This window comes from Nomascus leucogenys, chromosome 14 (assembly GCF_006542625.1).
Source record: "Nomascus leucogenys isolate Asia chromosome 14, Asia_NLE_v1, whole genome shotgun sequence".
Lineage (NCBI taxonomy): Eukaryota > Metazoa > Chordata > Mammalia > Primates > Hylobatidae > Nomascus > Nomascus leucogenys.
In genome coordinates, this window is record NC_044394.1 from 73,968,769 (window position 1) to 73,990,271 (window position 21,503).

At 39.2% G+C, this 21,503-nt stretch overlaps 1 protein-coding gene across 3 annotated transcripts in view; it reads left to right on the forward strand.

Annotated features, from left to right (window-relative positions):
* The first annotated feature begins 247 nt into the window (after window positions 1–247).
* ZC3H8 (zinc finger CCCH-type containing 8) overlaps window positions 248–21,503 on the forward strand; it is a 41,510-nt gene continuing 20,254 nt past the window's right edge. For 2 of the 3 annotated variants that reach the window (XM_030827821.1, XM_003277675.3), the window contains exons 1-6: window positions 248–471; window positions 4,418–4,499; window positions 15,712–15,934; window positions 17,514–17,647; window positions 19,919–20,035; window positions 20,783–20,894. In XM_030827821.1, coding sequence (XP_030683681.1) covers window positions 398–471; window positions 4,418–4,499; window positions 15,712–15,934; window positions 17,514–17,647; window positions 19,919–20,035; window positions 20,783–20,894 — 742 coding nt within the window. In that variant the 5' untranslated portion in view covers window positions 248–397. Of the gene's footprint in view, window positions 472–4,417; window positions 4,500–6,608; window positions 6,647–15,711; window positions 15,935–17,513; window positions 17,648–19,918; window positions 20,036–20,782; window positions 20,895–21,503 lie in introns of those variants that run through there. The other variant, XM_030827822.1, reaches the window with a different exon arrangement.

A 21,503-nucleotide genomic window follows, 5' to 3' on the forward strand; every position in this document is an offset into this window, starting at 1 on the left:
TGCAGTGAACCAAGATCACGCCACTGCACTCCAGCCTGGACGACAGAGCTAGACTCTGTCTTTAAATAAATAAATAAATTAATTAATTAAATTAAATAAATAAACAAAATTCTACTATCTGAGGTGATGGACAAAAAAGCTTACGGAAGGGCAACCACCGCGGCGCCTGCGCAGAGCCGAAGCGAAGGAGGCAGGGAGAGAGCGGCCTTGCCCAGAGTCGCGGAGGGCGGCGCAGCGCATGTGCGGGGCGGTTGGCTGCGCGGGGCGGAGCCTGTGGCCCTGGCCGGGCTCTGAGTCCGTCTAGTCGCGTCCGGGTTGTTACTCTCTCGGGTTGTCACTCTCTCGGGTTGTTACTCTGTAGCTTCCCGGCTCGCGAAAGGGAGGACCTGTCTGGGTCATGGATTTTGAGAATCTTTTCTCAAAACCCCCCAACCCGGCCCTCGGCAAAACGGCCACGGACTCTGACGAAAGGTGATCTCACATCTTTTCATCCTTTGAATGCAGGGGCTCAGCGGGACTCCGCCTCTTAGTTTCTTCTGGATTGGAGGCAGTCAGGGGCCACGTCCGGGCCGCGTCGCGAGGGCCCGTGGGGAGCACGTGGGCCGGCCGGGCGCCACCGTCTGACCTATAGAGGTGCGGGGTCCGGGTGGGAGCAGAAGCTGAACACGGGGCTCAGGCGTAGGCCGCCACGGCCGGGGCTGTCGAGAGCCTGGGCGGGGGAGCGGGGTGGAGGCGAGAAGGCTCCGGGATGCGCCCCTTTCTCTGCACAGCAGCGGGTTAGGAGCCCGCCTCTGTGGCCCCGTAGCGTCTGTCTTTACCATCGTTGCCTGTTTCCACGAGAACGTAAATTCCCAAAGGACACTGATTTGACCTTTTTCACTGGCACATGCTAGGCTGTTTTCTGTAGAAAGGATGAAACCACAAGTTTATTAAAAGGTAAAGAATAGGGAATACTCTGCCATTAGTCCACTGATTTGCATGGAAAGACCCGAAAGACTACAAGAAAGCAACAGACATCATTTGGACTTAATATTTCCATTAGATTGGAAAAGCAAGTGAGACTCTTGGTCAAATGGCCCTAATTTGTAGATTATATTTTTGGAGCAGTGTACAGTGATTTGAAATGCTAAAAACCACCATCTTTGTTCTTAAACCTACGTCTTTTATTTCCCTCAACTGAGATATGTTTCCAATTGTGATTGATTTTACCTCTCAATATTGCTCAGCTGTTCACTATCTCAAATTTTACCTTAACTGATCATCCAGAGTTTTACCTTGTGCTTTACATGAAATAAATCATTTAATCCTCAAAACAAACTTAAAGAGAAGATGATGCTCTCCTCGTTTTACAGATGGGAAAACTGAGGCACGGGGAGGCTAAATAACCTGCCGAGATTGCACAGTGTAAGTGAAAGAGCTATGTCCAGGATCCATGATTTTACCACCAAGCTTCTCATGCAAAATGACTAAAATAAAATAAGGCCTATAATTGGAAAGAGACAAAGACACTAGTTACTTGCAGATGATATAATTTACTAAGAAAAATAACTGGTACTAATTGATACATTAAAAAAATCCATAAGAATTCATCACAAAAAAAGGTAATAGCAACATGTAAAAATCCCAACAGCAGCTATCAGTTTCAAAGTGTATTGGACAAAAGCTCCATTCCCAAAAACTTGACTGCAATACATAAAAGACACTTGGAATTTTGCCAAAATGATGGGTGAAGGATGGTATGGAAGTATGGTGAGCTGTCCATATTATTTGCCCATTTTTCTCCTTTTTGGTCTTTTTCAAATTCTAGGATCTCTTATCTGCGAATACTTTACTCCCAATTGTCATTTGTCTTTGCCTATGGCATTATTTTTCAGTGTAAAAAGGAATGGGGATGTTGTGGTTTTGTTTTATGCAGTCAAATGAATCAGTCTTTTCTCATATGGTTTCTGTTTTTTTTCCGAGTAATTTGTGATGGGAATACTTCTCATTCATTCAAAAAATCGTATTGAGCACCTGCTACGGCCTTGGGGATATAGTAGTAAATGAAGAAGAGATGAAAATTTCTGTAGTAATGAATTTACATTATTAGGGGAAGGGGGAGACATACATAAATATATCATATTTTAGGTGGTACTAAATGCCCTGAGAAAATGAATGAAGGGTAAGGGGAAAATAAGTACTGGTGGGATGGCAGGGAGGGGTAGTTTTTTTGTTTTTGTTTTTGTTTTTTTTTGAGCAGAGTCTGACTCTGTCCCCCAGGCTGGGGTACAGTGGCGCGATCTCGGCTCACTGCAAGCTCTGCCTCCCAGGTTCACACCATTCTCCTGCCTCAGCCTCCCGAGTAGCTGGGACTACAGGCGCCCGCCACCACGCCCGACTAATTTTTTTGTATTTTTAGTAGAGACGGGGTTTCACCGTGTTAGCCAGGATGGTCTTGATCTTCTGACCTTGTGACCTGCCTGCCTCAGCCTCCCAAAGTGCTGGGATTACAGGCGTGAGCCACCGCGCCCGGCCAGGAGGGTGTAGATATTTTAAGAAGGTAGATAAAGAAAGCCTCACTGATAACATTGGTAAGTTTTAAAAATCTGTGTAGGGACCTGAAGGAGGTGAGGGGGTTTCATAGTCTAGAGGGGTGGAGAGGAGTCTGTGTAAAGGTCCTCAGGGGGAGTGAGCTTTGTGTGATTGGGTTAGGGGAGCAAAGTTGCCAGAAGGACAGCTGGGGTGGAGTAAGAGGGACTTGAAAGTCTGCGAGGTATTGGGGTAGGGTTAGGGGAGCCCAATCATGGAGGAACTGGTAGGTGCCAAAATAAGGACTTTGGCTTTTACTTTGAATGAGACAAGAGACCATTGGAGGGTTTTTCAGCAGAGTGACATTTGAAATATTTTAGCAGGGTCATTCTAGTTGTGTTGAGAGTAGAATGTAAGGGTGCCAGAGCAGCTTGTTGTATTAGTGGCAAGAAGTGGTCAAACGTGGGTACTTTGAAGATAGAATAAACTGGATTTCCTCAGAGATTGGATGGGGATGTGAGAGAGGAATCAAGATTGACTTTAAGGTTTTGGTAGGGATCTTGAGAGGGATGGCATTGCCGTTTTAGATAGCAAGAAGGATTAGGCTTCAGAGAGAAGAGCAAGAGTTCAGTGTTGGATGTTTTAAGATTACATATGTCTAGTAGATGTTCAGGTGGTTATGTTGACTAGGAAGTTAGCTCTGTTTGGTTTTAAGAAGAGGGGTTTGGGTTGGAAACTTGGATATTGAAAATCAACTACGTACAGATGATATTCATAGTGATGATATAGAAAGGGATAGCCTGGAATGAGAATATAGATGAGAATATAGACAAAGAAGAGAAGAGGTGAGAACTAACTTAGAAAGCTGTGAAGATGAGGAACCAACAAAGGAGACTGAGAAGTAGTAGCTATGGAAAGAAGAAACTAGAAGAGTCCACTATCTCTGAAGCTAAGTAAAGAACATGTTTTACAGAGAAGAGGTGGTCAACTCTGTCCTATCCTGCTCATAGGTCTAATATGGGTGCTGAGTATTGCAGACCTTAACAGTGAAAGCAGACATCTATTTAGAATGGGCAGTGTTGAATAACAGTGTGATTGTAGGGCACATACTTGGGAGCTTTGCCATTATTCAGATACATCTATACATTTTATTCACCAGTTTCTTATATTTCCCATCCCTCTTGGGTTCATATTTAGTTTTGCTGGAATATCCTCAAGTAATTGTCTCAGACTATTATATATATGCATGGTCAACTTCTCAGTCCTGTAAGTCTGAAAACAGTTTTTCTTTTTCATCTTTACACTTAAATGTGTTTGTCTCGCTCCTAATCTCAAAAGGCACTCTGCATTCTGCCTAAAATACCCTTCTCTCTCACATTCCTCTTTCCTCTTTTTTGGCTAACCCATAAGTATCATTTAGGCTCTGAATGCCTTTGATCCCCAAGTCTGGGTTGTGTTCCATGTATATGCCCCCATACTTACCATACCATATTGAAATAGCTTTATTTTTTTCTCCCAAGGAGATAGAAAGCTCTCAGAAGACAGTGACAGGGTCTGTATTTTTCATTGTTGTAGTCCAGGGCCTAAGGCCTGGAGCCTCGTACATAGTGGGTACTTAGTAGTTGTTGAATTAATGGAATGATGGATGAATGAATGATTTATGTAGCTGCTAATACTTGAACATTAAGGTTGTATAATCTAAAATTTTACAGGCTATTCATAAATATATATTGACATTTATTGGTCATCATAATTTTGTACATTTTCTGGAGTATTTGGTGTAGAATTTGAATTTGTAATTTCTTTGCGGGTAAGTTGAAGACAAGCCAAAGCAGTGAATTGTAATGCTGTGGTATGAACACTTCAGGTTGAAAAAACTCTTTTGTGTTATTTGATATTTTTGCTACAGAATCGATGATGAAATAGATACAGAAGTAGAAGAAACACAAGAAGAGAAAATTAAACTGGAGTGCGAGCAAATTCCCAAAAAAGTAAGATTAAGTTGACAACTGTTTAAGTTGAAAACGCAGATTTTTTTTTCTCAGGTTCACATGGAACAACAAAAAAAGAAAAAACAGATAGAAATGGATATGAGAAATTAATGAAGGATCCTACTTGTCTCATTTTACCAGCATTTGGGACCCAGTTACTTAATATCAAAGAAAACTGGTTATACTTTCTAAATAAATTATTATTTAATAACTTTATTGTCATTTAACATGACGTATTTTTAATAATTGCATTTATTTCAATTTTTGTTATTTCTGAAATGGACTGTAAACAGTTTCAAAAGCTTCTTTCAAGTTGGGTTAACATTTTTGAGGGTTATGATTTGTTAACTTAACCAACCTTAGTGATTTATAGCTTAAAGCCCATATTAGTTCATTAGGGCTGCCATAACAAGGTACCACAGACTGGGTGGCTTAAACAACAGAACTTGGCCGGGCGCAGTGGCTCATGCCTGTAGTCCCAGCACTTTGGGAGGCCAAGGTGGATGGATCACGAGGTCAAGAGTTCGAGACCAGCCTGGCCAATATGGTGAAACCCGTCTCTACTAAAAATACAAAAAAATTTAGCCAGGCATGGTGGCACGCACCTGTAGTCCTAGCTACTAGGGAGGCTGAGGCAGAAGAATCACTTGAACCCAGGAGGCAGAGGTTGCAGTAAGCCAAAATCCTGCCACTGCACTCCAGCCTGGGCAACAAAGCGAGACTCCATCTCAAAACAAAAACAAAAACAAAAAACCCAGAACTTTATTGTCTCAAGGTTCTGGAGGCTGGAGGTCCCAACACAAGGTGTTGGCAGGGTTGGTTCCTTCTGAGGGCTGTGGGGAAGAATCTATTCATTCGTCTCCCCTAGCTCCTGATGGAGTGCTGGCAATCTTTTGTGATGGCTTGCAAAAGTATCATCCTGATTTCTGCCTTCATATTCACATGGTGTTCTCCCTGTATGCCTGTGTCTGAATTGTCTGAATTGTCTGAATTTCCTTTTTTTGAGACAGAGTCTTTCTCTGTCACCCAGGTTGGAGTGCAGTGGCACAATCTCTGCTCACGGCAACCTCCGTCTGGACTCAAGCAATTCTCAGCTTCCCAAGTAGCTGGGATTACAGGTGTGCACCACCATGCCCAGCTAATTTTTATGTTTTTTGTAGAGACAAAACATACATGGGGTTTCGCCATGTTGCCCAGGCTGGTCTCGAACTCCTGGGGTCAAGCAATCTGACCGCCTCGGCCTCCCAAAGTGCTAGGATTACAGGCCTGAGCCACTGTGCCCGGCTGAATTTTCCTTTTTTATAAGGAAATCAGTCACTGGACTAGGGCCCACCCTAATGACCTAATCTTAATTAATTACACTTGCAATGGCCCTATTTCCAAAAAAGGTCACATTCTGAGGTATTAGGGGTTAGAAGTTCATTATAAGAATTTTGGGAGGGTGCAGTTCAACTCATAACAAACATAATGTCTATTCCTGTCTTGCCCTTCTTTTCTGTTTTTGAACATGGAGAAACCCCATCTCTACTAAAAATACAAAATTAGCCGGGCGCGGTGGCAGGCACCTGTAATCCCAGCTACTCGGGAGGCTGAGGCAGGAGAATCGCTTAAACCCGGGAGGCAGAGGTTGCGGTGAGCCGATATCATGCCATTGCACTCCAGCCTGGGCAACGAGCAAAATTCCGTCTCAAAAAAAAAAAATTGAATTTTAACACACTATAGAAGAATGGGTTAAATTGTCACTGAGACTTATAAGACAGAAATAGACTTTAATAGTATATCTTTTACTTAGCTTGCTTGCTTGCTTGCTTTTTCTTTTTCTTTCTTTTCTTTCTGTCTCTGTCACCCAGGCTGGAGTGTGGTAGCATGATCTTGGCTCACTGCAACCTCCTTCTCCCAGGTTCAAGCAATTTTCCCACCTCAGCCTCCCAAGTAGCTGGGACTACAGGCAGATGCCACCACACCTGGCTAATTGTTGTACTTTTAGCAGAGACAGGGTTTCACCATGTTGCCCAGGCTGATCTCAAACTCCAGAGCTCAAGTGATCTGCCAGCCTCAGCCTCCTGAAGTGCTGGGATTATAGGTGTGAGCCACCATGCCCAGCCTCCTTAGCTTTATAAAAGAATACAGGACAGATGATAAAGCAGGTACAGTATCTTCATCTTCTTGGAAGCCTCTCAGCTACCCAAGTAAGCAACTTCTTTTCCCCTTTGGGGCCTATGCGGGTTCCAAAGATAAGAGCCAAGGTTGACGACAAGAAATTGCAACTTCAGCTTCCCGTAAGTTTTTTATACTGCTTGAGTCACATAGGCCTCAGTCTTTTTGCCCACTTTTAGCCCCTCCAGACTTTGTATTATATATTATAACCTTCCACAGCAGACATGCAGAAACAACATTCTACAATTGTCTTATGTAGTTTCCACAAAACAGTACTGTGAGAAGATGGACTCCTAGGTTATTCTCAACCAGGCTTGCTTCAGTGCAGGCTCTTCACTCACAAGTGTGTAAAAGGTGAATACATTATCAAATAAATATCACAGCTAATTAATTAATTAACTTATTTATTTTTGAGACAGAGTCTCACTCTGTTGCACAGTCTGCAGTAAAGTAGCAAAATCTTGGCTCTGCAACTTCCACCTCCCAGGTTCAAGCAATTCTCCTGCCTCAGCCTCCTGAGTAGCTGGGATTACAGGTGCCTGGCACCCACCTTGCCTGGCTAATTTTTGTATTTTTAGTAGAGATGGATTTTTGCCATCTTGGCCAGGCTGGTCTCGAACTCCTGAGCTCAAGTGATTGGCCCGCCTCGGCCTCCCAAACTGCTGGGATTACAGGTGTGAGCCACCATGCCTGGCCATAGCTTATTTAAAAGAGAATACCCAGGTAAACACTTTGCAAGTTAAGAAAGAGCATGAGGGTTTGATTTCATACCACCACAATAAAACAAATATTGCAGTAAAGCTAGGCATAGGAATGTTTTGGTTTCCCAGTGCATATAAAAGTTACGTTTATACTATATGGTAGTCTGTTAGGTGTCCAATACCATTATATTTTAGAAAACAGTATATATCTTAATTAAAAATTCTTTGTAGCTAAAAAATGTGAACAGTCAGAGAGTCATCTTTTTGATGACAGAGGGTCTTGCCTCAGTGTTGATAGCTGCTGAGAGTGGTGATTGCTAAACATTGAGGTGGCTCTGGCAATTTCTTAAAATAGGACAGCAGTAAAGTTTGTCACCTCAATTGACTTCTCCTTTTACAAAAGATTTCTCTGTAGTATGTGATGCTGTTTGATACCATTTTACCCACAGTAAAAATTTCAAAATTGGAGTCAATCGTCTCAACCCCTGCCACTCCTTTATCAACTAGGTTTATATAATATTCTAAATCTGTTGTCATTTCAACAATGTTCATAGCATCTTCACCAGAAATAGATTGCATCTCAAGAAACCACTTTGTTCACTCGTAAGAAGCAGCTCCTCATCTGTTCAAGTTTGATCATGAAGTTGCAGGAATTCAGTCACGTCTTCATTCTCCACTTCTAATTCTAGTTCTCTTGCTTTTCCACCACACCTGCAATTACTTCCTCTACTGAAGTCTTGAACTCCTCAAAGTCATCCCTGAGGGTTGCAATCACCTTCTTTCAAACTCCTGTTAATGTTGATATTTGACCTTCTGCCATGAATCACGAATGTTCTTAATGGCAGCTAAAATTGTGAATCCTTTCTAGGTTTTCAATTTACTCTGCCCAGATCCATCAGAGAAATCACTTTCCATGGCAACTATAACCTTAAAAAAGTGTATTTATTTCTTAAATAAGACTTGAAAGTCAATTATTCCTTGATCCATAAGCTGCAGAATGGTTGTTGTGTTTGTGGACATGAAAACATTCATCTCCACCAGAGCTCTTGGGTGACTGGGTGCATTGTCAATGAGCAGGAGTATTTTGAAAAGGATATTTTTTCTGAGCACTAGGTCTCAACAGTGGGCTTAAAATATTCAGTAAACCATGCTGTAAACAGATATACTGCCATCTAGGCTCTGTTGCTCCATATATAGAGCACAGGCAGAGTATATTTAGCATAATTCTTAAGGGCCCTAGAACTTTCAAATTGGTAAATGAGCATTGGTTTCAACTTAAAGTCACCAGCTGCGTTAGCTCCTAACAAGAGTTAGCGTATCTTTTTGAAGCCTTTTAAAGTATTTTATTTGTATAAATTTATGGGGTGCAAGTGCGATTTTGTTACATGCATAGATTGTAGTGGTGAAGTCAGGGTATTCTTTGAATTGAGGTATTGACTTCTCTCTAGTTATGAAAGTCCTAAGTGGCATCTTCTTCCAACAAAAGGCTGTTTTATTTACATTGAAAATCTGTTGTTTAGTGTGGCCACCTTTATCAATGATCTTAGCTAGATCTTCTGGATAATTTGCAGCTTTTACATCAGCACTTGTTGCTTCATCATGCACATTGCATTTTGAGATGGAGTCTTGCTCTGTCACCCAGGCTGGAGTGCATTGGCATTACCTTGGCTCACTGCATCCTCTGCCTCCTGGGTTCAAGCGATTCTCCTGCCTCAGCCTCCTGAGTAGCTGGGACTACAGGTGTGCACCATCACACCCGGCTAATTTTTGTATTTTTAATAGAGACAGGGTTTCACCATGTTGGCTAGGCTGGTCTTGAACCCCTGGCCTCAAGTGATCTGCCCGCCTCGGCCTCCCAAAGTGCTGGGATTATAAGCGTGAGCCACCGCGCCTGGCCTGTCGTGCACTTTTATGTGATGGAGACATCTTCTATCCATAAACCTCAAGAACCAACCTCTGCTAACTTCAGGCTTTTCTTCTGCAGCTTCCTCACCTTTTTCCACCTTCATAGAATTGAAGAGAGTTAGGGACTTGCCCTGGATTAGGCTTTGGCTTAAGGGAATGTTGTGACTGGTTTGATCTTCTATCCAGACCAATACAACTTCCTCTGTATCAGCAATAAGGCTGTTTTGTGTTCATATCATTAGTGTGTTCACTGGAGTAGCACTTTTAATTTCCTTCAGGAACCTTCCCTTTGCATTCACAAGTTGGCTATTTGGCTTACGAGGCCTAGCTTTCAGCTTGTCTTGGCTTTTGACATGCCTTCCTAAGCTTAAATCATTTCTAGCTTTTGATTTCAATAGAGACATATGATTCTTCCTTTCCCTTGAACACTTAGAAGCCATTGTAGGGTTATTAATTAGTCTAATTTCAGTATCTTAGTGTCTCAGGGAATAGGGAAGCCTGAGGGGAGAGGGAAGGAGAAAGACAGGAGAATGGCTGGTTGGTGGAGCCGTCAGAACACATGCAACATTTATCGATTAAGTTCGCCATCTTATGTGGGCTTGGTTCATGGCACCCCCTCAAAAATTACAATAGTAACATCAAAGACCACTGATCACAGATCGCTATAACAGATACATTGCGAGAATTACCAAAATGTGACACAGAGACACAGAGTGAACACATGCTTTTCAAAAAATGGTGCCAATAGACTTGTTCAATGCAGGGTTGCCACAGACCTTCAATTTGTAAAAGAAATGTGTTATTTGTGACACACAGTAAAATGAAGGACATTAATTAAGGTAGGCCTATAACTTTCTTTGTAGATATCTCACATCTTATATACCTTTTGTTATATTTATTGCTAAGTGTTTAATGAAACTATTGTGAATAATATTTTTTTAAGTATCATTTTCTAGCTGTTGGTTTCTCATTGGTTGGCATACACCCATCTGTAGGGATGCATGGAAGACAGATTTTTGAGTTCTTGTTAACATTTCTGAAAATATCTTGAATTTATCCTTATTGTTGATAGTTTGGCTGAAATAGAATTAAGTTTGAGGTTACTGCTCCATTGTCTTCTACTATCCAGTGTTACAAAGGTGAAATTTACCAATTTCATTCTAATATCTTTGTAAGTATCCTGTTTTGTCTGGAAGCTTTAAGGCTCTTCTCTTCGTTCTTGGCAGTCTTAACTATGAGATTGTGAATCTTTTTTCATTCATTCTGCTTAGTGCTATTGTGGTGAGATTATTTACTCATATCCTTTTATATGAGACATATCTCTTATTTTTTATCTTTTTTCTTTATATCCCAAGATATTTCCTCTGTTTCTATTTATCGTTATTTCATAAATTACAATTTAACTAAGATCTTATTCTTGTTTTGATAGCTTTCTAACATTGTTTTTGAATATATTTTTAATATTTGTGTATTTTTTAATTTTCAAGTTTTTTCTCAAATGATAGTTGCTTCTTCTGGATCTGTTTTTCAGTTATTTTCTTGCTTTTTTGTTATGTTCTGTAGATCAGGAATCAGTAAGCATTTTCTATAAAGGACAAGACAATAAATATTTTAGGTTTTTAAGGCAAGAAGCAAAATCGAGGATGTTATTTAGGTACTTATAATGAAGGAGAGAAAACAAGTTTCCACAACACAGCCTTTGACTGATAGACTTCAGTACATAATAATAATTGTTTTTTAATACAATTCTAATGAGAAGAATGGGATTCTTCTTTGTGAGGTAATTATTTGCTTAATTGGGGTTCAAAGTTACTGTTCCTTATCAAAATTGATTGCAAAGATTCATCTGTTAAGCTGATATATAATAAGACTTTATTTCATCTCTGAAAATGTCTTTTCACTACAGATGGATATTGCCAAATACTGATATCAGTTCACCAGAATATGATTTTAATTGAGCATATTCATTGCTTGGAAGACATTTATGGAACTTTATTCGATTCTTCTCTTAGATTTGTCTTTTAGCATGTTACTACATTGCAGATGAATCACTGCCAATCAAAGGTTAGGTGGAAGCTCCTCAGTTGCATAGTTAAATGGATTTTGAAGCACTTACTTTAAAGTCTGAAAAAACACTCTGGAACTGTTTGGGTATGCAAAATATATCTGCTGCAAATTAATGTAGGTATGGAGATCTTGTTCCTATTTTAACTTTGAACAGCACAGTGATACCGAGCAGTGTCAGTAACACCTGTGAACTCATTAAAAGCCAAGGAAAACCACTGGAAAGTGTTTACCTGGTTTTAAATTGTCTGATGAAGCTCCAGTTTCCTCATATCTTTGAGCAGCTGTTCTTGCCAAAAGGCCACTTGTCTTAAGAACTTTATTTTCTCTGGACAGATTTCTTTAACTGCTGTAATCAATCATGATTTAATTAACTCACTATAAGCTTTCTTTGGCTACAAATGAAACTTACTTTGATTATAGCTTTGTTTTTGTTTTATTTTTGGAAAGAAAGAAATCTGTGGATGTGATCATTTATTTTAAATTGTCTAATTTTTTTTAAAACTTAATTTTAATCAGAAGAGAGCTGGAGTAAATTTTTCTAATTTTTCTGTTACTCTCATGAATTGGGAATATTGTGATGAAATGCTTAATACTGTAATGTCAACATACATTGTTTTCTTTTAGCACTACTGTAGTATTGTTACATAATAACCACAGTGATTTGCCATCTGACTTGACAGTATAATAATCCACAATTCACTGTGCCTTTAAATACTTGACATTTGAAGTCTGCTTTTTGTGTTTTGATGTGGTAAGTACGCTCTGGAAATAAAAAAAATTAAATGGCATGAGGTACTCAATGAAGCACTCAAAATGTTGTCAATTTATAACAGCATCTCTGCAAAGTGATGAGAATGCCATGAAGGTCTCTTGCAGCTACTCAGCTCTGCTGTTATAGCAAAGAAGCAGGCCATATAATATATAAATGAATGAGTGTGCCTATGTTCCAATAAAATTGTATTTATGGACTCTGAAATTTGAATTTTATATAGTTTTCAAGTGTCATGAAATATTCTTTTGATTTCTTTTGTTTCAACCATGAAAAAATATGTAAAGTTCATTCTTAGCTTGTGGATGCTTACAAACACAGGTGGCAGAGCGGATTTTGCCCTTGGGTTGTAGTTCACTGACTCCAGCTCTAGATTTTTGTCACATGCTTTTGTATTCCTTTGTTGTCCATTCATTTAAGAAAAGCCCAGAGAGTTAATAGATGTCCTCTGCTGATGTGTTGGTAAGTCTGTGTCTCTAAAGGCCTTTTCTCTAAATAGGAAGCCTGACGGGGTGGTGAGTGAGTAGGCTGTGTGGATAGGAGGTTTCCCAGCAGTGTAACAGTTCTCAGCCCACTTTGTGCCATGCACCCCCTTTAGCAGTCTGGTGAAGCCTATGGACCCCTTTTCAAGTTTTTTAAGTGTATAAAATAAAATGTCTGATTACAAAGGAAATTGATTTGATTGAAATACAGTTTATCAAAATATTAAAAAACAAATGCTATAGAGTAATATGTTCTTTATTACTTTATCACTGAATATTAAGACCTAGCAGAGCAGTTAGTCTGATTCTAATTTTGCAGTGGTCATGAACATAAAAGATATTTTGAGATCTGCAGCAACTATAATGTGATACTTGAAAATACCTGTGATTTGTATTAGTGACAGTCACAGGCACTGCTGATACTGCTATATTTTGTTTCCTATGTTCAAAACAGAATAACATATTTGAACATACTTCCTTTGTTCAAATACTTCCTTTGTTCAAATGTCAATTTGGAGGTTGATGAAAATAATATGTGGTTTTCTTCTCATTCAAGTTCACTGACTTTTCTGAATTCAATCCATAGGCCCTTGAGGGGGGTCTCTGGACAGCAGGGTGAGAACCCCTGCTTTATGGTGAGTAGGATGGAGTATTTTTCTAGTAGGGGTTGCTCCCAAATGCCAGCCCGTGGAAGATGTAGTACCTCCATGTGGGTGGTCGTAGTACCCACATCTTAGCTTTTACCAGACATTCTATTCTATTTCTTTGGATAACAGCCTTCTCTTTTTTTCCTAGGGAAAGTACCTGGGTGATTGTGTTCTGGAGAGGGAGAGGGCAGAGAGAATTTGTTGTAACAGCTTTGTCTGTTTTATGTAGAATTTTAATTCATTCTCATTTATAGCCCCATTCTCACACTGTACCTAAGCCCACCCTTTAGAGCATAACTTCCTTTTTGTCTATCAGAAATTTGACTCTTAATTCCTGATGAATACACTTCATGCCTTCTATACACACACACACACACACACACACACACACACACACACAGAGACACTGTTACCTGTACTTTAATTTTGGAGGTTTCTGGAGGCCATACTAGTTCAGTAAACCATCTTGAATAAAAAAAGTTATTTAGACTCTATTACAAACGGAGAAAGGGGTTGTAATCATGTTCGTATACTTTTTAAATTATACAAAAAACAACAAACTGAAGCAATGAGTTTATAGCTAGCTAAGTGAAGAAAAGTATTCGATTATTTGTATTTTATATGTTTCAATGCCCTCTGAAAAGAATCATTAGTAATATTCATCCCTACTGTATTAATAAAACAGCACAATTGATGATTGTCCTGGCTTTATTAATGTTGCCAGATTGTTTCATGTCTTCATTTAATATAAGTCCAACGTATTATTACTTGTCGTAAAAGGAGTCTGCTTCAATACTGTAGGCCCATGTGTTTTGTGCAGGCAGAAGGAACTTAATCACTCATTTGGATCATTTTAATATTTTGATTCAGATGCACTGAAGAAAATCTCACCTCTATATATTTGATTAAATTAAACTTCCTAGGAGCTGCTGCATACCGAATAATCTTTTTGGTTCCCCCATGTCTACTAAATAAAATTAAAGGCCAAAACCAAGGTAAACATAATCTATCACAGGAGTCGGCCAACCTTTTCATAAAGGATCAGTTAGTGAATCGTTTCACCTTTGTAGGCCATGTTGTCTCTGTCACAAGTAAGACAATATGTAAATGAATGGATGTAATTGGTGTTACAGTAAAACTGTATTTCAGAAACAGGTGGTGAAGCTGAAAGTTTGCCAACCCCTGATCTATCGGTCCAGAAGTTATATTTACAAGTTTATTCTATGGTGTTAGTGGGAAAAAGGCACTCTTTCTTGAAGACCTAGAGCCAAGAAGTTTGGTGGCCTGAAGATATTAGATTGGTTGGTAGTCTTGTCTGGTGTAGTGAAGATAAGGTATAATTGAGGCCATTGTCAGATCAAGAAACTTCCTCAGCTTGTTTGGATTCTTTAAGCAGAGAGCAAGTTCATTTTCTAGGCTTATAATCAATCCTCTGGTGGAACAACTCCTAACTTTGAAGTTAACCATCAGAAGTAAACTGTTGGCGGGCATGGTGGCTCATGGCTATAATCCCAGCACTTTGGGAGGCCGAGGCAGGTGGATCACTTGAGGTCAGCAGTTCGAGACCAGCCTGGCCAATATGGTGAAACCCCGTCTATACCAAAAATACCAAAAATGATAGGCATGCTATTTCTTCCTGACATCAGAATAGGAGCCCTTTGATACTTGGTCATTTTTTAAAAATAAACTTTCTGATTAAAATGTGTCATACATACTAATTATACCGTTTAATATACCTGTGTCACCAACTGTAGACACACATGTAACCAATACCTGAAAAATTTTTATGCAGAAATTGCTTTAAGTCATCTGCTGTGATCAGCTTGGGCCCCTCTAGGATTAGCTCCCATACCTGGGTTCTTCACCCTTGCCTTGGGCACTTGCAACAACAGAGTTAGGAAACTCTTTCTGAAAGTAAAGTTAACTCAATTACAGAGAATAGGGTAGTTCTTTATTCCTTGTCATCATTGCTGCTACCACTCCTGCGAGTTACAGGAGAAAGACTAGGCTTTGGTAGCTTAGATGTATCTTAAGTGTAAGTGGGTTTTCATATGGACTATTACAATTTACTTGGTGTTTTTAAATGTCTTCAATAATTTATCATTTTGTAAATTATTGTTTCATTTAAAAGTACTGTCAATGCAAAGGCAGAAATGTAATGTGTGAACTGTAATACTGTAATCCTCTCATATCAAATAATTAAGATTTAGGGGTGTAGACTTTTAATTCAGTCAAAGGCATACAATGTACAAATTTAGAATCTTCCCTCAAATCATCTTTAAGGATAGATAAGTCATAGTGGTTTGTTAGTTTAATTCTGGAAATTTTCAAATATATGAGTGGAGAGAATAGTATATGAACCCCATGTACCTGTTACCCAACTTCAACAATGACCAGTTTATAGCCAATCTTGTTTCTTCTGTATCGCCAGATTGTTTTGAATCATGCTAGGTTTTTAAAATTGAAGTTTTAATTTTTACTTAGTTTAGACACTTTGGAAACTCTGCAATATCACCAAAAAGTTCGCTGCGTAGAAAATCAAGAAGTAAGGACTATGATGTATATAGTGATAATGATATCTGCAGTCAGGAATCAGAAGATAATTTTGCCAAAGAGCTTCAACAGTACATACAAGCCAGAGAAATGGCAAATGCTGCTCAACCTGAAGAATCTACAAAGAAAGAACGAGTAAAAGACACCCCACAGGGTAAGAGTCAAACTATTTTATCATTTAAAGTTTATGTAGAGAAGCAGTCACAGTTGTCCATATATGGACAGAGGATTTTTCCTTGCACTTTATCACATGGTAAGACTATGGTTTTCATGGATATTTATACCAGACATGAGCTTGCATGGCCAGAGACCCCATCTGAGACCTGGCCACTTGGTGCATTAAATGCTCAGTTTGTAGGGGGAGCTGGAGGATGGAGATGGGTTATCAAAGGCCATGACTATTTCTAAAGGGAGAATGCTAAAGCCCTGGCCTCTGCATGTATGAAGGATAGGATGTGCCTGTTTGTATTGCTGTCATTTAAAGAGGAATTGACTGGAATGGTTGTATGTCAGACTGTAACTCAGAAATATATTCTTCTAGATTACTAAAATGAGATTTAGCCATAAATATGAGGGCAGATGGCAATTATAAATGAAATTTTTGGCCAGGCACGGTGGCTTACGCCTGTAATCCCAGTACTTTGGAAGGCCAAGGCCGGTGGATCACTTGAGGTCAGGAGTTCGAGACCAGCCTGGCCAACTTGGTGAAACCTAAAAATAAAAAAAGTATCAGTATGGTGGCACATGCCTGTAATCCCAGCTACCCTGGAGGCTGAGGCACAAGAATCACTTGAGCCTAGGAGGCAGAGGTTGCAGTGAGCCAAGATTGCACAGTGCACTCCAACCTGGACAACAGAGCAAGACTCTGTCTCAAAAAAAAAAAATTAAAATTTTAATGCTGTCATTTTTTTGTTGTTTTCTTTTCTTAAAATGGATCTGTATTGCTTGAGCCCAGGAGTTCGAGGCTCCAGTAAACTATGATTATGCCATTGCAGGATGGAGGATAGATAAATAAATAAAAACTTGATCTATTTAAAATGTTTTCAGTGAAAAATCTGACAGTAATATATGAGGTCATTTTAAACACTTAGAGCTTTTACTGTTACAGTTCCTAATTAGATCCATCATACTCTGAACGCTTCAAAAGGATCTGCCTTAGAGCTTGTAAGACTGATTTTATTATCTTGCTTTTTTCTTGACAATGCCTTATATATTTTTAAAAACAATGAATGGAGAATCCAGGATGTATTATCATAATTCTCTTTTTGGTCCCGTAGTCCCAGAGCTTCTAGAAAAACTGATCAATATCATGCCAGTTTTCACTTATTGAGCCTTAGAGAACTTTCCTCAATTATTGTAAATCATACTTTATTTTTCCGTTTGTTTTGAGACAGGTTCTCACTCTGTTGCCCAGGCTGGATTGCAGTGGTGCAGTCATAGCTCACTGTAACCTTGAACTCCTTGGCTCAAGCAATCCTCCTGCCTTAGCCTATAGTCCCAGAGTAGCTGGACTACAGGCGTGCACCACCATACCCGGCTACGTTTTTGTAGAGACAAGATCTCTAGGCTGTCTAGGCTGGCCTTGAACTCCTAGCCTTGAGCAGTCCTCCTGCCTCAGCCTCCCAAAGAGCTGTGATTACAGACATGAGCCACTGCACCCAGCCCCGTACTTCTTAAAAGTAAACTGCTATTGTAACTTTATGTCATTTTTTAAATTAATTTTTTGTTTTTAGCTGCTAAACAAAAAAATAAAAATCTTAAAGCTGGTCACAAGAATGGCAAACAGAAGAAAATGAAGCGAAAATGGCCTGGCACTGGAAACAAAGGATCAAATGCTTTGCTGAGGAACAGTGGCTCACAGGAAGAGGTATAAGAACATATGCTTCTAGGAATACCTGACCCCTGCATGCTTTTGGACTTGATCTTATACTTCAGTGACAAGAAGTGCTATGTGATATGGAGAGGTGGAAGCATCCCACAGAATCGGTTTTCAGATGAAGATGTCCTTTTACTATCACTGGGTTCTCCGTGTTTCTTATTGCAGCTTTCTTTTTCTCACTAATTAGCTGCCAGCACCACTTTTAAGCCTTAGTCTTCTCACTGTTGTTCCTGAATATATGCACACAAGTTCCTTGATTTTTATTATTATTATTATTTTTTTTTTTATTTTTTGAGACGGAGTCTCACCTTGTAACCCAGGCTGGTGCGATCTCGGCTCACTGCAACCTCTGCCTCCCGGGTTCAAGCGATTCTTCTGCCTCAGCCTCCTGAGTAGCTGGGACTACAGGTGTGTGCCACCACACCCGGCTAATTTTTGTATTTTTAGTAGAGACAGGGTTTCGCCATGTTGGCCAGGCTGGTCTTGAACTTCTGACCTCAGGTGATCCACCTGCCTCGGCTCCCACCACCCACCACCTCCCTAAGTGCTGGGATTACAGGCATGAGCCACTGTGCCCGGCCGCTCCTTGATTTTTTTTTTTTTTTTTTTTTAGTGTTATACTATCAGTGACTCTGGAAAAATGGGAAGCCCAGAGAAGATCAAATAGTCATGAGGCATTTCAAAGGCCACTGAGTCTTACAAATTTTTTACTACTAAAGTCCCTCATCCTGGCTCCCTCTGGAAATTAAAAATCAGTATTTCTGAGCATTGGCCTTACCAAATCTCCCCACTCCCCACCTTCCGGTATTTTGATTTTGGTTTTTAGAAGTTCCTTTTCCTTGGTCTGTAGATGTAAGCAGGGTAGAATAATAAGTACCTCTTCTGGATTCTACTTTTCTGAGGGCTTTTAACTGGATGGCAACTTTTTTTATTAGGCTTGGTCATGGGGACAAGGGTAAGGGGTGTTAAAATATTAGAAATGCCAAATATTCTAGATTGAAAAACATTTATATACAGTCTATCCCCTGCCTCCATATTTTATGAAGGAGGAATCTGAAGCCCTATGGTTCAAATAACTACCCATAGTCACACAGGGCCAAGCCAGGACTAGGATTTTGTTTCTCGACCCCCTGTCAATATTCTCTTTGATGTGATTTACATGGCTCAAATGATTATTCAGCCAAAGCTGACAGCCCTTCTACACAAGGAAGAAATTGTAAACATACATAGTAGAATTTAATAATGTTACCAAATAAAACAAAAGATTTAAACTGGCAGATATTTATAAGACATAAATTTGATGGTGCCAAGTGGAAATTTGACATTATTATAAATGACTGTACACTCAGCTCCCTTGTTTGTACATACTGTATTCCTAAAACTGTATTCAAAAATTTGGTATACAGAAGCTGTAAGCTGTAGCATAAGTTAACATGTAAAAAGTACCTTATGTTTCTGAAGAGCTTAAATGTATTATAAGATTTTCTTCCTTTTTTTAATATAAAAATCTCCTTTTATACCTTTATCACCATCTTTGATCAACTCACACCCAGTGAGCATCTCATTGAAATTATAGATTCCACTGCTTTTGGTTCACTTTGATTTCCAACTTTGTCTCTATCGCTCTAAAGATCTTTGTTCTTAGACTTCATTTTTTAATCATAAAGACTATCACTTTCATTTAAATTTTTTTTTTTTCCTCCCTGAGATGGAGTCTCGTTCTGTTGTCCAGGCTGGAGTGCAGTGGTGCAATCTTGGCTCACTGCAACCTCTGCCTCCTGGGTTCAAGCGATTCTCCTGCCTCAGCCTCCAGAGTAGCTGGGATTACAGGCGCACACACTCCCAGCTAATTTTTGTATTTTAGTAGAGATGAGGTTTCACTATGTTGGCCAGGCCAGTCTCGAACTCCTGACCTCAAGTGGTCCACCCGCCTCGGCCTCCCAAAGTGCTGGGATTACAGGCGTGAGCCACTGTGTCTGGCCCATTTAAAAAATTTTTTTCATTCATTTTTACAAAATAAAGGCAATGTATAATATTCAAATCAATACAAACACTAATATGCAATGATGGAATGCTGTTGAAACTGACAAAACATTCATTTTTAACCTGGTGTACAGAAATCCAAGTTTTACATATGAAGGCCAATTTAGAAGAGTCACCTTTAAGGCTTTGAAGTTGGTTTAAATAATTTTGTGCAACATAATAAAATATTTAATTTTCTGTTTCTTACATTTAGTTTTTTTGTTTTTGTTTTTAAAGGATGGTAAACCTAAAGAGAAGCAGCAGCATTTGAGTCAGGCATTCATCAACCAACATACAGTGGAACGCAAGGGAAAACAAATTTGTAAATATTTTCTTGAAAGGAAATGTATTAAGGTATAAAAATGTGTAAGCAAAAGTCTACTAAAATGTAAAACTGCTCTTTCTGTTTGATACTCTTTTAATTCATACCTTTAGGTTTTTAAAGCTGTTTCATTCTGGAAAAAATTCAGTTAGAAAATTTTAGTGAAGTATGCTTTTATGTTTAAAAAAGTAGACAGGCCTTGTAATCCCAGCAGTTTGGGAGGCCGACACGGGTGGATCACCTGAGTCAGATAATTTTTATTTATTTATTTATTTATTTTTTGAGATGGAGTCTCACTCTGTCGCCTGGGCTGGAGTGCAGTGGCGCAATCTCGGCTCACTACAAGCTCCACCTCCCGGGTTCACGCCATTCTCCTGCCTCAGCCTCCCAAGTAGCTGGGACTACAGACGCTAGCCACCACACCCGGCTAATTTTTTTGTATTGTTAGTAGGGACGGGGTTTCACCATGTTAGCCAGGATGGTCTTGATCTTCTGACCTCATGATCCACCCGCCTCGGCCTCCCAAAGTGCTGGGATTACAGGCGTGAGCCACTGATAATTTTAAAAAATGCTTTATTTTTAAAAATGTTTGGGACTTAAGTAGATTTTAAGCAGATATATGTGATGTGGTTATAATTTATTAACAATTAGAATTTGCTACCTCTAAGACTTTGGTTCTTTCTGGAATCATTTGCTTATTTAAAGTTTAGTAGGAATTAAATCGTAATGACTTGACTATGAGAAATAATGGCTTTTCCTTGCTCCTTCTTTTGGCCTAGGGAGACCAGTGTAAATTTGATCATGATGCAGAGATAGAGAAGAAAAAGGAAATGTGTAAGTTTTATGTACAAGGATATTGTACCAGAGGTGAAAACTGTCTGTATTTGCATAATATCCTTTATCACAAGCTATGGTGACTTTATTATTTATAAATATTTACATGAACATTTTAAATGTGCAAAATTTTTAATGAAACCAGTGTTTTAGCTATACCAAAATGATATTATCCAAGCCCAACTTAGTATCAAAGTGATTAAATTGTACATGGATTTTTTCATAAGCAAGAAAAGAGGAATTCTTTAGAAAATCTCTCAAATGATGATTCTTTCTGCTCAACCTGGGTGGTATAGAGGGTCCATGAGACCTCTTCAAATCCCAGAAAGACTTATCACAATTTCTACTGTGACACTGACTAATTGAATCTATATTCAAATACGCTACTTCATAAAAAGGCAGGGATTACATAATTTGGTAGTACCTGTTTTCCGTGTATTCTGTACTATGTAGAAATTAATCATCCCTTAATTTGCAGAATAGCCTTAGCTCTTCAGTGCAAATGGCACAGACAAGTTGTAAAAACATGGAACATAAACATTTTAGGTTAATAGCACCTTTAGTCATCACAAAAAATTTTTTTTCTTCAGGCATTCAATATAAGGAGTATCAAATTGTAATTTGAGGATTGTTTTCCTAGAAAACAATATTGAAGTTATATAAATT